At 45.9% G+C, this 12,895-nt stretch overlaps 1 protein-coding gene across 1 annotated transcript; it reads left to right on the top strand.

The window, feature by feature from the left end:
• The first annotated feature begins 7,773 nt into the window (after positions 1-7,773).
• LOC109203479 (proline-rich protein 36-like) lies at positions 7,774-10,953 on the top strand. The gene is made up of 2 exons (XM_025910219.1): positions 7,774-9,539; positions 9,831-10,953. The coding sequence occupies exons 1-2, from the start codon at positions 8,055-8,057 to the stop codon at positions 10,752-10,754; spliced, it is 2,409 nt and encodes an 802-aa protein (XP_025766004.1). The 5' UTR covers positions 7,774-8,054; the 3' UTR covers positions 10,755-10,953.
• Positions 10,954-12,895: the final 1,942 nt, after the last annotated feature.

Raw genomic sequence — 12,895 nt, 5'->3', positions numbered from 1 at the left:
GATAAATCATCAATAAAGTACAAATGCAAGTGGGAATAATACTTGAAACATTTGAAAATCTCTTAACAAAAAGTGAAACTGGGCTATTTTTAATTTGATGTTCGGGTGTTGACTTTTAATGATAATTGCATCCATTGGGCAGTTTGTAAAATAATAAAGCTGTTTACAGAAAAGTCTTGCATGTCTGGAGAAAGACATTGCTGGAACCCCAAGAGAAAGGACTTACTTTATTAAAGCCTAAATATTAAGCAAACCATCACACTATCACACATACAAGAAAATTAAGCAATGGTACCACAGTTCACTTTGGCAATACTCAATACAAAGTCGTCTGGAAATGCTGAGTAATGCCTTATTTACTTCTTGTAGAGAGCACCCATCTGAATCCCTAATGTAGAGTGTCAGGAGTTTTCCTGTATTGCAACTCAGGTCGGAATAAAAACGCTCAGACAGGTTTAACGTGTACACGGGTGAGACTCAGGGAGACTCGCACCGTGCAATAGTTGTCAGCCTTTTTATTCATAGCATTCTCAGAGACGTACAGGAAGAGATAAAATAGAACTGTGCAGGCTTCCTGTTGAGTCTGCACTTCCCCATTTAAGCTTAATACTGAAAGAGCAAACATATTTAGATAAAGAAACGTACTTTTAAGCATAACATAATAAAAATCCTAGAATCCTAAAAAATCTCTTAACATTCCCTCCTGTTGTACATATGTATATGTACAGTTCATAGCTTATTGTATCAGTCTACGGCCACTTGTAAACATTTTTAGCCAAAACATCATAAAATAGTGGGTTTTGTGAGTGTGTTATATCCAAGTGTCTATCTCGCCATCATCTTCTTCATTCTGTGATAGGGTGATGCAAGCATGAATTGAAGCAGTTACCATTTTTGATACCATGTTCTTCAAACATGGTATGACACATGAAGTGAAAAGACATAATAACAGTATTATAACACCAACAAAAACAAGTCCTTTAATCAGCAGGGACTTCCAAGAGCCGCTTAAAAGCCACGTAAGCCAGTCTTCTGTGTTTGCGGCATAGTCTCGTTGTTGTGCATCCCGAAGTTGTCTGAGTGTTTTCAGAGCATCAGTCATGTTCGGCGAGTGCACATTATCTGGAATGTATGTGCAACATGTGTTGTTAAAGAGGACACATAGTCCTCCTTTCTCGGCGAGAATCATGTCCAATGCTACCCTGTGTTGCATTACTGCAATGCGCAGAGCGTCAATTTCCTGATCCTGTTCGTCGTCAATTTTACATGAAGCATTCAGAACCTTTTGTCTTTCAGTCCAAAGTTTAAATTCCTCTGGGACATCGGAACCCCACACAGAATCATGCTGCTTGAGGTCTGGGGTGCTTCGTCTTTTCCTTGTTGTTGACGTTGATGTTGACGTGGCGTCCATGGTTATCTTGAAAGTGTGGTCAGATATGAAAATGGGAGCGCACTGACCTGTCCAATTCCCAGGAAGGATATCCCAGGCCATCCCTTGCACCCAGAAGGTGCCATTTGAGATGTTGCTGCTCTTCACGGGCCCTCCAGGAGCGTGTGTCTGTACTGCTTTGCAGTTGGTGGTGGTGTTTCCCATTGGCGTGGATCCGTTCTCTTGGTGGTAGCATAGGCTGTGGCTCAAATTCCCATTGTTTTCAAGAAAGACTGGGAATGATTTAGCCTTACTTCTGTGCTTCACTTTCAGGTCAACCCAGAACCATTCGTCACATGTGCCATTTCGCAGTCCTATCTGGAGAGGTTCCTCATGGTTGACCACGATTCCCTGGAATTGATACCCACGGCTGGTGTGTCGTTGAAAGATATAGGAGCAAACATAGCAGTCTTTTCTGGGTGTGCTGTCATGTATTTTTCTCTCGGGTGAGTGTTAATAAACTCACCAGGAGTGCAACATTAGCCACTAGGAGGACGAGTGTCTTCATGATGACCAGACACACCTGTGACCTCTGATGAGTAGACTACTGGCAAGAAGAAGAAGGCGGGGTGTACCCGATCAGCCCTCCCTCCACCAATAGATCACCATACAGGAGTTAGGGGTGTCAGCGTCTAAACGTTTAGGTTGTCACCCACTTTTTTGCAGTGGCTTTGATGGATCCAGGACGGTCTTTCTGCTATTTTGCAGGCAGTAGGTGTGGTGAGTAGCACTTGATAAGGACCTTCCCACCTTGGTGAACTCCAATTTTTCCTTTGGAGTACTTTGATCAGGATCCAATCACCTGGTTTCAACCTGCAAGACACTGGAGAGATGTCACTCGGCAGTTGGTTGTTTAGAACAATCTCTTTATTTTCAAGTAATTTAGTCATCCATTCGGCTAGTGTAGTTTCTCTTATTGACTTATCTATAGGCTCACTTGTAATTGGTAGTGGAAATAGTCTACCGTGAATGATTTCAAAAGGTGTGAGTTTCTGAGAACTTTTTGTCAGTCTCATCCACATTTTTACCAGGCCTATACACTCAGGCCATGGTCTCCCTGTTTCTTCCATGCATTTTCTCAGTCTCTGTTTGATTGTGCCGTTAGTTCTTTCCACTAGTCCGGCACTTTGTGGTCCACGGGTGTTTGATGCTAAATCCTAGTGCTTCAGAGACCTTACTGATTACTTATCACGTCTATGATCACTAGAGCGTATTCTGAGCCTTGGCATTCATTTAGCTCAATAAAACCCATGTGGATTGTATGAAAAGCATTATGTGCATTATGTGCATTATGTTTTTTGGCATATCATGCATTTTCCGACAAATTTCCGAAATTTTATCTACCACTCCTACCCCCCCCCTCCTGTTGACAATAATGCTGCTGATTTGTGTAGGGACTTTGGTAGTATTGGTTTGCTATTACAAGTCATCAAACCACTTTCTAGCTGTGCTCCACCTTTTAACCACTTCTATTGTTCTGTAGTTGGTGTGGCTTTTCGTTCATTCATAAGCACATCAAGTGGTATTTGCATTGAGGAGTCAGACATTAATATGTCTATAGTTTGTTGTGCTGCTGCTTTTGCTGCTTGATCTGCAAAGTTATTTCTGGTGTGCAGCACATTTACATAATGCTAACTGTTTTGGCAATATTATCACTTCCAACAGTGCCTTCAAAAGATTTCCATGTTGCACTGGGTTGCCAGTAGAGGTAACCATCCCCCTATTCTGCCAGATTTTTGCAAAATGATGCACAGCAGCAAAGACATACTGGCTGTCAGTGTATATGTTTATGTCTCGGTCTTCATGCAGTTGACAGGCACGTATGACGGCCGTGAGTTCTGCACTCTGTGCAGAGTGTGAGGAAGTTAGTGCTTTTGCTTCTAAAATCATGTCTACTGTGGTTACCGCATAACCTACACAGTTCCGCCCAAGGCTACTTTTGGACGCTGAACCGTCTACAAAGATATCAACGACACCAGCCTGTGGGGTGCTGTGAAGGTCAGCGCGTGATACAGCATACAGCAATTCTGATGTGTGACAGTGTAAGCTCATAGCTCACAGCTCTAAAACTAGGCATCAGCAAATCATATGCCCAAATCATTATGTGTCACTGTGATCCACAAGTATGATCACAAATTTGTTTTCCAAACTTACTAAGCAAACAAACAAAAACAAAACAAATTGCCTATGGCATCAAGGCTTTGCGTTCATATTAATTGAGTGTAAGCTGCTTTCTTCATTGCAAGTATTTATTACAACACGGTTTAATTCATGCATCTTATCACTGAGTTCTAAATTCAAACTATCTCCTCTGACTCTTTGCAAAAATAATTTCACATATAACAATTTGAGTATGTGTTGTCTGTTCATTAATATAGTTGTCAATTATTTCTGTCATTATTTTGCCTTCTTTTGTTTATGACATGGCGGACATCTCTAAACAATCATGAGTTCAGCCTTCAATTTCAACCCAATTATACCCTGTATCCTCGCACTCGCACTTTCCCAATTAATCTATGCTTTTGACGCTGTACTCAAGGGTCCTGTCAGGGTCCTGGGTCCCCTGACCCAGCATGTTTAATTCTTTATGATTTTTGTAATATTGTGCTTGTGAGTTGTATCGTTTCTAGTTTTGATCCCTTGCCCTTCGTGTTTCTCTGTGTCCCCTCTGTTCTGTGTAGTCTGTCTGCATGTTGAGTTTCCCTCTGTGTCTTTCGGTTCTTAGAGTCCTCTGTCTTATGGTTTATGTCTCTGTGTTTCTTAGTTGCTGTCTCCACTGTGCCAAGTTCATGTCTCTGTGTCATACTTCCTGTTTTATTTATTGCTGCAATGCGTTTATTGCTGGTTTTAAAAACCAGCAATAAACAACTTAAACATAAAAAATCACAAAGAAAGAACAATACAGTATCCACATCTGAACCAAAGAGTAAAACAGTGAAATGTGGATTATTAAATATTAGGTCTCTCTCCTCCAAGTCTCTGCTAGTACATGACTTAATAATTGATCAACAAATCGATTTACTCTGCCTTACAGAAACCTGGTTGCAGCCGGATGAGTATGTTAGTTTAAATGAATCAACACCCCCGAGTCATTCTAACTACCAGAAATCTCGAAGCACAGGCCGAGGGGCGGTGTGGCAGCAATTTTTCACACCAGCCTATTAATCAACCAAAGACCCAGACAGACTTTTAATTCATTTGAAAGCCTGATGCTTAGCCTCGTCCACCCCAGCTGTAAAACTCAGAAACCAGTCTTACTTGTTATCATCTATCGTCCACCTGGGCCTTACACAGAGTTTCTCTCTGATTTCTCAGACTTTTTATCTGATTTAGTGCTCAGCTCAGATAAAATAATTATTGTGGGTGATTTTAATATCCATGTAGATGCTAAAAATGACAGCCTCAACATCGCATTTAATCTGTTATTAGACTCATTTGGCTTCTCTCAAAATGTAAAAGAACCCACCCACCACTTTAATCACACTCTAGATCTTGTTTTAACATATGGCATAGAAACTGAACATTTAACAGTGTTTCCTGAAAACCCTCTGCTGTCTGATCATTTCCTGATAACATTTACATTTACAATAATTGATTACACAGCAGTGGAGAGTAGACTTTATCAAAGTAGATGTCTTTCTGAAAGTGCTGTAACTAAGTTTAAGAATATAATCCACCCACTGTTATCATCTTCAATGCCCTGTACCAACATAGAGCAGAGCAGCTATCTGAACGCTACTCCAACAGAGGTCGATTATCTTGTTAATAATTTTACCTCCTCACTACGTACGACTCTGGATACTGTAGCTCCTGTGAAAACTAAGGCCTCAAATCCAAAGTCCCTGACTCCGTGGTATAATTCTCAAACACGTAGCCTAAAGCAGATAACTCGTAAGCTGGAGAGGAAATGGCGTGTCACAAATTTAGAGGATCATCATTTAGCCTGGAGAAATAGTTTGCTGCTTTATAAGAAAGCCCTCCGCAAAGCCAGAACATCTTACTATTCGTCACTGATTGAAGAAAATAAGAACAACCCCAGGTTTCTCTTCAGCACTGTAGCCAGGCTGACAAACAGTCAGAGCTCTACTGAGCCAACCATCCCTTTAACGTTAACTAGTAATGACTTCATGAACTTCTTCACAAATAAAATTTTTATCATTAGAGAAAAAATTACCAATAATCATCCCACAGATGTAATATTATCTACAGCTACTTTTAGTACCATTGATGTTAAGTTAGACTCTTTTTCTCCAATTGATCTTTCTGAGTTAACTTCAATAATTAATTCCTCCAAACCATCAACGTGTCTTTTAGACCCCATTCCTACAAAACTGCTCAAAGAAGTCCTGCCATTAATTAATGCTTCAATCTTAAATATGATCAACCTATCTCTAATAATCGGCTATGTACCACAGGCCTTCAAGGTGGCTGTAGTTCAACCTTTACTCAAAAAGCCATCTCTAGACCCAGCTGTCTTAGCTAATTATAGGCCAATCTCCAACCTTCCTTTCATATCAAAAATCCTTGAAAGAGTAGTTGTCAAACAGCTAATTGATCATCTGCAGAGGAATGGCTTATTTGAAGCGTTTCAGTCAGGTTTCAGAGCTCATCACAGCACAGAAACAGCTTTAGTGAAGGTTACAAATGATCTTCTTATGGCCTCTGACAGTGGACTCATCTCTGTGCTTGTCCTGCTAGACCTCAGTGCTGCATTCGATACTGTTGACCATAATATCCTATTAGAGCGATTAGAACATGCTGTAGGTATTACAGGTACTGCACTGCAGTGGTTTGTATCATATCTATCTAATAGACTCCAATTTGTACATGTAAATGGAGAGTCCTCTTCAGACACTAAGGTCAATTATGGTGTTCCACAGGGTTCAGTGCTAGGACCAATTCTATTTACATTATACATGCTTCCCCTAGGCAACATCATTAGAAGACATAGCATAAATTTTCACTGCTATGCAGATGACACACAGCTCTATCTATCCATGAAGCCAGGTAACACACACCAATTAGTTAAACTGCAGGAATGTCTTAAAGACATAAAGACCTGGATGGCCGCTAACTTTCTGCTTCTTAATTCAGATCAAACTGAGGTTATTGTACTCGGCCCTGAAAATCTTAGAAATATGGTATCTAAGCAGATTCTTACTCTGGATGGCATTACCTTGGCCTCCAGTAACACTGTGAGAAACCTTGGAGTCATTTTTGACCAGGACATGTCCTTCAACGCACATATTAAACAAATATGTAAGACTGCTTTCTTCCATTTGCGCAACATCTCTAAAATTAGAAATATCCTGTCTCAGAGTGATGCTGAAAAACTAGTTCATGCATTTATTACTTCCAGGCTGGACTACTGTAATTCACTATTATCAGGATGTCCTAAAAACTCGCTGAAAAGCCTTCAGTTAATCCAAAATGCTGCAGCAAGAGTACTGACAGGGACTAGAAAGAAAGAGCATATTTCTCCTGTTTTAGCTTCCCTTCATTGGCTTCCTGTTAAATCCAGAATTGAATTCAAAATCCTGCTCCTCACATACAAGGTCTTAAATAATCAGGCCCCATCTTATCTTAATGACCTTGTAGTACCATATCACCCTATTAGAGCACTTCGCTCTTGCACTGCAGGCCTACTTGTTGTTCCTAGAGTATTTAAAAGTAGAATGGGAGGCAGAGCCTTCAGTTTTCAGGCCTCTCTTCTGTGGAACCAACTTCCAGTTTGGATTCGGGAGACAGACACTATCTCTACTTTCAAGATTAGGCTTAAAACTTTCCTTTTTGCTAAAGCATATAGTTAGGGCTGGACCAGGTGACCCTGAATCCTCCCTTAGTTATGCTGCAATAGACGTAGGCTGCCGGGGATTCCCATGATGCATTGAGTTTTTCCCTTCCAGTCACCTTTCTCACTCACTATGTGCTAATAGACCTCTCTGCATCGAATCATATCTGTTATTAATCTCTGTCTCTCTTCCACAGCATGTCTTTCATCCTGTTTTCCTTCTTTCACCCCAACCGGTCGCAGCAGATGGCCGCCCCTCCCTGAGCCTGGTTCTGCCGGAGGTTTCTTCCTGTTAAAAGGGAGTTTTTCCTTCCCACTGTCGCCAAAGTGCTTGCTCATAGGGGGTCATATGATTGTTGGGTTTTTCTCTGTATTTATTATTGTGCTATCTACTGTACAATATAAAGCGCCTTGAGGCGACTTTTGTTGTGATTTGGCGCTATATAAATAAAATTGAATTGAATTGAATTGAATTTTACTTTGAAGGTCCGTGTCTTATGTAAATGTGTCCTGCTTTGCTCCCTTGTCTCGTCAGTCCTGATTTCTCCCAGCTGTGCTCTCCTTCTGTGTCTCATTCCCCTCGTTACTTCCCAGTGTATTTAAACCCTGTGTTTCTCTGAGTCAGTGTCGCGTCGTCCCTCAAGCTGTGTGTTTCCTTGTGTGCCTCCCCGTCAAGTGTAAGTTTATATTTTTTCCCAGTTTAGTTTTGTATGCTTTCCCCTGCCAGCAAATAAAGCTGAGTTTTGAGTTCATCCTTCGAGTCTGAGTGTCTGCACCTTGGGTCCTACTCTTGCCTGCCACACAGCGTTTCATGACAGAACGACGCGACCAAACATGGACTCAGCAGGTTCCGCCCGGGAAGTTGATTTTGCTCGCATCCAAGGTCTGGTGGACTGGATTTCCCACACCGATGATGTTCGGGCCATGACTGTGGGAATCAAAGCCATTGAAGCCATCCTCGAGAATAACCCCCACTTTGGTCAACTCAGAGGATTTATGGACTCACTAAACATGATACGTGAGGCCCGGGAGGTACTGCAAGCCCGGGAGATAGGCATTTTCGCCCGCTCCCTGTATTCAGTGCCGAAGCCACCACCGCTGCAGCATCAGATGGAGCTCTCTGCAACGCAGCAGCGGCCATTAAAGCGGAGGGGGGTTTCCACGCCACGGCCGCGGAATTCTTCACTCTCCACGTCCAGCTCTGACTACTGCTCGCCTGCCTCTTTCCTCGCAGCGATGTGGTCAGAGGAGGAGTCAGATTCGACCTCTCCGTCATTACCGACAACCGCCAATATCTCCGCTCCCATTTCCAGGGGGAAGCGGCGGCAGCACAGGCAGCGAAAGGTGCCACCGCCAGAACCCAGGACCTCGCCATTGCAAACACCTTTGGTGAGTGTAAGTGATACTGAACAGTTTACTGGGTCTGAAGGCCCAAGGTCTGATTATGTTATGGCTGAGAAGAAAAAGACTGCTTCCTTGGAAACAAAGATTTCCCATTTGGGTAACCTAAAAGACTGTTCTCCTCATGCTCCCCCTAGCCATACACATGCAAAGAACTGTGGTAATTCTGTTCCGTTTGAGCCTGGACTAATTAACTCCATGTCTGCTAGCTCAGAGGATGTTAAGTCAGAGATTATTAATTCTGAGATTGTTTTTCCAAAAGCTGCCCAGCCAGAAGCTCACTTAGCTGCCCAGCCTCCAGAAGCTCCATTTTCACCCCTACCATCGCTTCAGTCATCAGTTCGGTCTGCCACTCAGCTGCCCTTAGCGCCATTATCCACACTACCACCTGTTTCTCTTCCACCTCAACCATTACTACACTCAGCCATTCAGGCTGCTACTCAGTCAATCATTCAACCTATTGCCCTGCCATTAAGGCACTCTGTAGCTGAGCCATTAGCCGCCCGGCCCGCAGCCGATTCCGCCACTTCTCCACCCGTTACACCTCCACCACAACCATCACTGCAGTCCCCAGTTCCTGTCCAGTCACCTGCAGTTCAGCCTTCCCCAGTGCAGTCACCTGCAGTTCAGCCTTCCCCAGTGCAGTCACCTGCAGTTCAGCCTTCCCCAGTGCAGTCACCTGCAGTTCAGCCTTCCCCAGTGCAGTCACCTACTTCACCACCGTTAGCAGCCAAGCTCCCACCTGAACCATTAGCCCAGGTCCCTGTAGCCGCTCAGTCCCCTAGTCAGCGACACATTAGCTCACCTGGTCCTCTACACATTCAGCCAAGGGTCCCTATACCCTCTGGCTCTACAGCAACACTTGCTGGAAGCTCAGATGAGTTCATCCTGCACTCCGCGGCTCCCACGCCGCCACCTGTCTCCGCTGGAGGGTCCGAGGGGCCCGTTCAGCCACCTGTCTCCGCTGGAGGGTCCGAGGGGCCCGTTCAGCCACCTGTCTCCGCTGGAGGGTCCGAGGGGCCCGTTCAGCCACCTGTTTCCGCTGGAGGGTCCGAGGGACCGCTCCGGCCTTCGTCTCATGTCTCCGCTGGAGGGTCCGAGGGGCCCGTTCAGCAACCCGTCTCCGCTGGAGGGTCCGAGGGGCCCGTTCAGCAACCCGTCTCCGCTGGAGGGTCCGAGGGACCGCTCCGGCCTTCGTCTCATGTCTCCGCTGGAGGGTCCGAGGGGCCCGTTCAGCAACCCGTCTCCACTGGAGGGTCCAAGGGACCGCTCCGGCCTGCAGCACCGCCGCCTCCGGCTACCACACCAGCTGCAGCCTCTTCAGCGTCATCAGCTTCGCCTGGTCCAGCTTCGGCCTCCACCTCGTCTGGTCCAGCCTCCGCTCCTTCTCCATCCTCGCCAGCTGCAGCCTCCGAGTCTTCAGCGTCGCCTGGTCCAGCTCGGGCCTCAGCGTCGCCTGCAGCAGCCTCCTCATCAGCTGCATCACCCACGCCGACGCCTGCAGCTGTTTCACCCACGCCGTCTCCGGCAGCGCCACCGTCTCCGGCTTCCACGCCGTCGCCTGCAGCGCCATTCTCATCTGGTCCAGCCTTCGAGCCTTCAGCCTCATCTTCGCCTGGTCCAGCCTCTGCTTCGGCTTCGCCGCCCACGCCTGGTCCGGCCTCTGCTTCGGCTTCAACGTTGCCTGGTCCTGTGGCTGCCACGCCACCGTCTGGTCCTGCCTCGTCTAGTCCTACGCCCACCAAGCCTCGACCAGTACGCCCAACGCTTGAGAGCCGCCGCCGTCTTCCGCGCGGCCGGCCTCCGGACCCGCTCTGCTGCCGCCGCCGTCTTCCGCGCGGCCGGCCTCCGGACCCGCTCTGCTGCCGCCGCCGTCTTCTGCGCGGCCGGCCTCCGGACCCGCTCTGCTGCCACTTCTCACGTGGCCGGCCCCCTGAACTGACCTGTGTTTGGACTGCTTGCTTGGGCTCCGGTGTTTCCTGTGCCCTGCTTTTGTTTTCTGTTCCGTGCCCTCCGTCCTGGACCCCCGCCGCCCGCCCTGGGTTGTTTTCTGTTTGGTTTTGTTTTCTGTGTTTGGGCTGTCTGGTGCCAGCCCTTAAGGGGGGGGTCCTGTCAGGGTCCTGGGTCCCCTGACCCAGCATGTTTAATTCTTTATGATTTTTGTAATATTGTGCTTGTGAGTTGTATCGTTTCTAGTTTTGATCCCTTGCCCTTCGTGTTTCTCTGTGTCCCCTCTGTTCTGTGTAGTCTGTCTGCATGTTGAGTTTCCCTCTGTGTCTTTCGGTTCTTAGAGTCCTCTGTCTTATGGTTTATGTCTCTGTGTTTCTTAGTTGCTGTCTCCACTGTGCCAAGTTCATGTCTCTGTGTCATACTTCCTGTTTTACTTTGAAGGTCCGTGTCTTATGTAAATGTGTCCTGCTTTGCTCCCTTGTCTCGTCAGTCCTGATTTCTCCCAGCTGTGCTCTCCTTCTGTGTCTCATTCCCCTCGTTACTTCCCAGTGTATTTAAACCCTGTGTTTCTCTGAGTCAGTGTCGCGTCGTCCCTCAAGCTGTGTGTTTCCTTGTGTGCCTCCCCGTCAAGTGTAAGTTTATATTTTTTCCCAGTTTAGTTTTGTATGCTTTCCCCTGCCAGCAAATAAAGCTGAGTTTTGAGTTCATCCTTCGAGTCTGAGTGTCTGCACCTTGGGTCCTACTCCTGCCTGCCACACAGCGTTTCATGACAGGTCCAGGTTGAGAGAAATCCACCTGTATTGACACACTAAAGCATACAATTAATATCCTTTTCACTTCCTCTTTTTTTCTCTCTGTGTTCTTTCTTTACACACTCAGTTCCTTTTATGGGCATGCATTTCCTGTCACCGACACACCACAGGCACACATATTTCCTGTTTCTGCAGACTAATCGAACTCTTTTGTTTTTCTTTGTATTCATAGTCTATAAACCCTCTTTAATTCTACTAAATCTTGATCTAAAACCAACAACCAACCTTTATGTCACACTCACACTTCTACATAGAGCCCTTTCAGACATCAGGAATCATCACACACACTGATCTCCTGATCAGAGGACTCACATCACCTGGCGGAGCAATGGCGCCTGTGTTTGGCTTTGCCGCTGCTACAGCTCGTTGGAGGCGACAGTATAGTTTTTCACTGTCGTCACTTGTCGTTTACAATATAATTTTTGCTCTTTTGTATTCTGACTTTGCTTCTGCTGCTTTAACTTATGATCGGGATACACTTTTAAAGATCAAAGACTCAATGGAGAGCTACTGTGACAGCTGGGACAGCTACAGAAAAACTTTTCCTCCTCCTCCTCTGGTATGTTCCTCACCTGAGTGCGTGCTACTGTGCACAACCCGCGACATTTCCACCCTCAAGAGACGAAAAAGGGGAACGAGGGCCGGCGTCCAGGTGAAACGGAGAAGGTACCGGAGGCTAGCTGCTTGGCTGTGGGGTGACTCTCGGTGCCTGCGACCAGTTCCTCTCCTGTCGTTTGCTGGGGATGTTACGCCGCCGCCGCCGCCCGGGACCCGAGCCCCATGGCTCGAAAGCAGTTTGCTCACTCTGTGTCCGTCATCCATTTTCTGTTTTGCTGGTGACAGCTACGTCTGCTCATCGATCAAGGTTTTCCCCAACTCTGGAGTCGCCGCCTTGCCCGGCAGGTCCACAGGTGTGCACAGGTGTCTAATTCAAGCGCCGCTGCAGTCAGCTGTAGATTTCGCAGATAAACCGTCATCAATTCGGTTCGCCCTGCTTAACGTTCGCTCTATAACGAACAAATCATTTATTCTAAATGATCTTTTTATTAAAGAGTCTCTAGATTTTATGTGTCTGACTGAGACGTGGCAGCAAAATAAGGATTATGTCCACTTGAATGAAATCTGCCCGTCTGGCTGTTCTGTCATTGGAACTCCGCGTCTGTCAGGACGTGGTGGAGGACTTGCTGTTGTTTACCAGGACAGACTCACATGCAATCTGATGACCTCGGACTTCTTTTCTTCATTTGAGTCACAGATGATGAAGGTCGGTTCTCTGAAAACCTTTTACTGTATTTTAATCTATCGACCTCCTGGACCTGCTGGGGTCTTTCTAACTGAATTTAACGACCTTCTGACATCGATCATTAAATTGGAGAAGGTTGTAATATTGGGAGACTTCAACCTTCATATTGATGACACTTCCTGTAACACTGCTGCTGAGCTCATCACTATCACTGAGTCTTTTAACTTTATTCAGCATGTTTCTGGCCACACACTGGACCTTGTTTTCTC

Source organism: Oreochromis niloticus, linkage group LG9, assembly GCF_001858045.2.
Source record: "Oreochromis niloticus isolate F11D_XX linkage group LG9, O_niloticus_UMD_NMBU, whole genome shotgun sequence".
In the NCBI taxonomy this organism is placed as follows: Eukaryota; Metazoa; Chordata; class Actinopteri; order Cichliformes; family Cichlidae; genus Oreochromis; species Oreochromis niloticus.
This window is presented reverse-complemented; position numbering and strand designations above follow the sequence as displayed.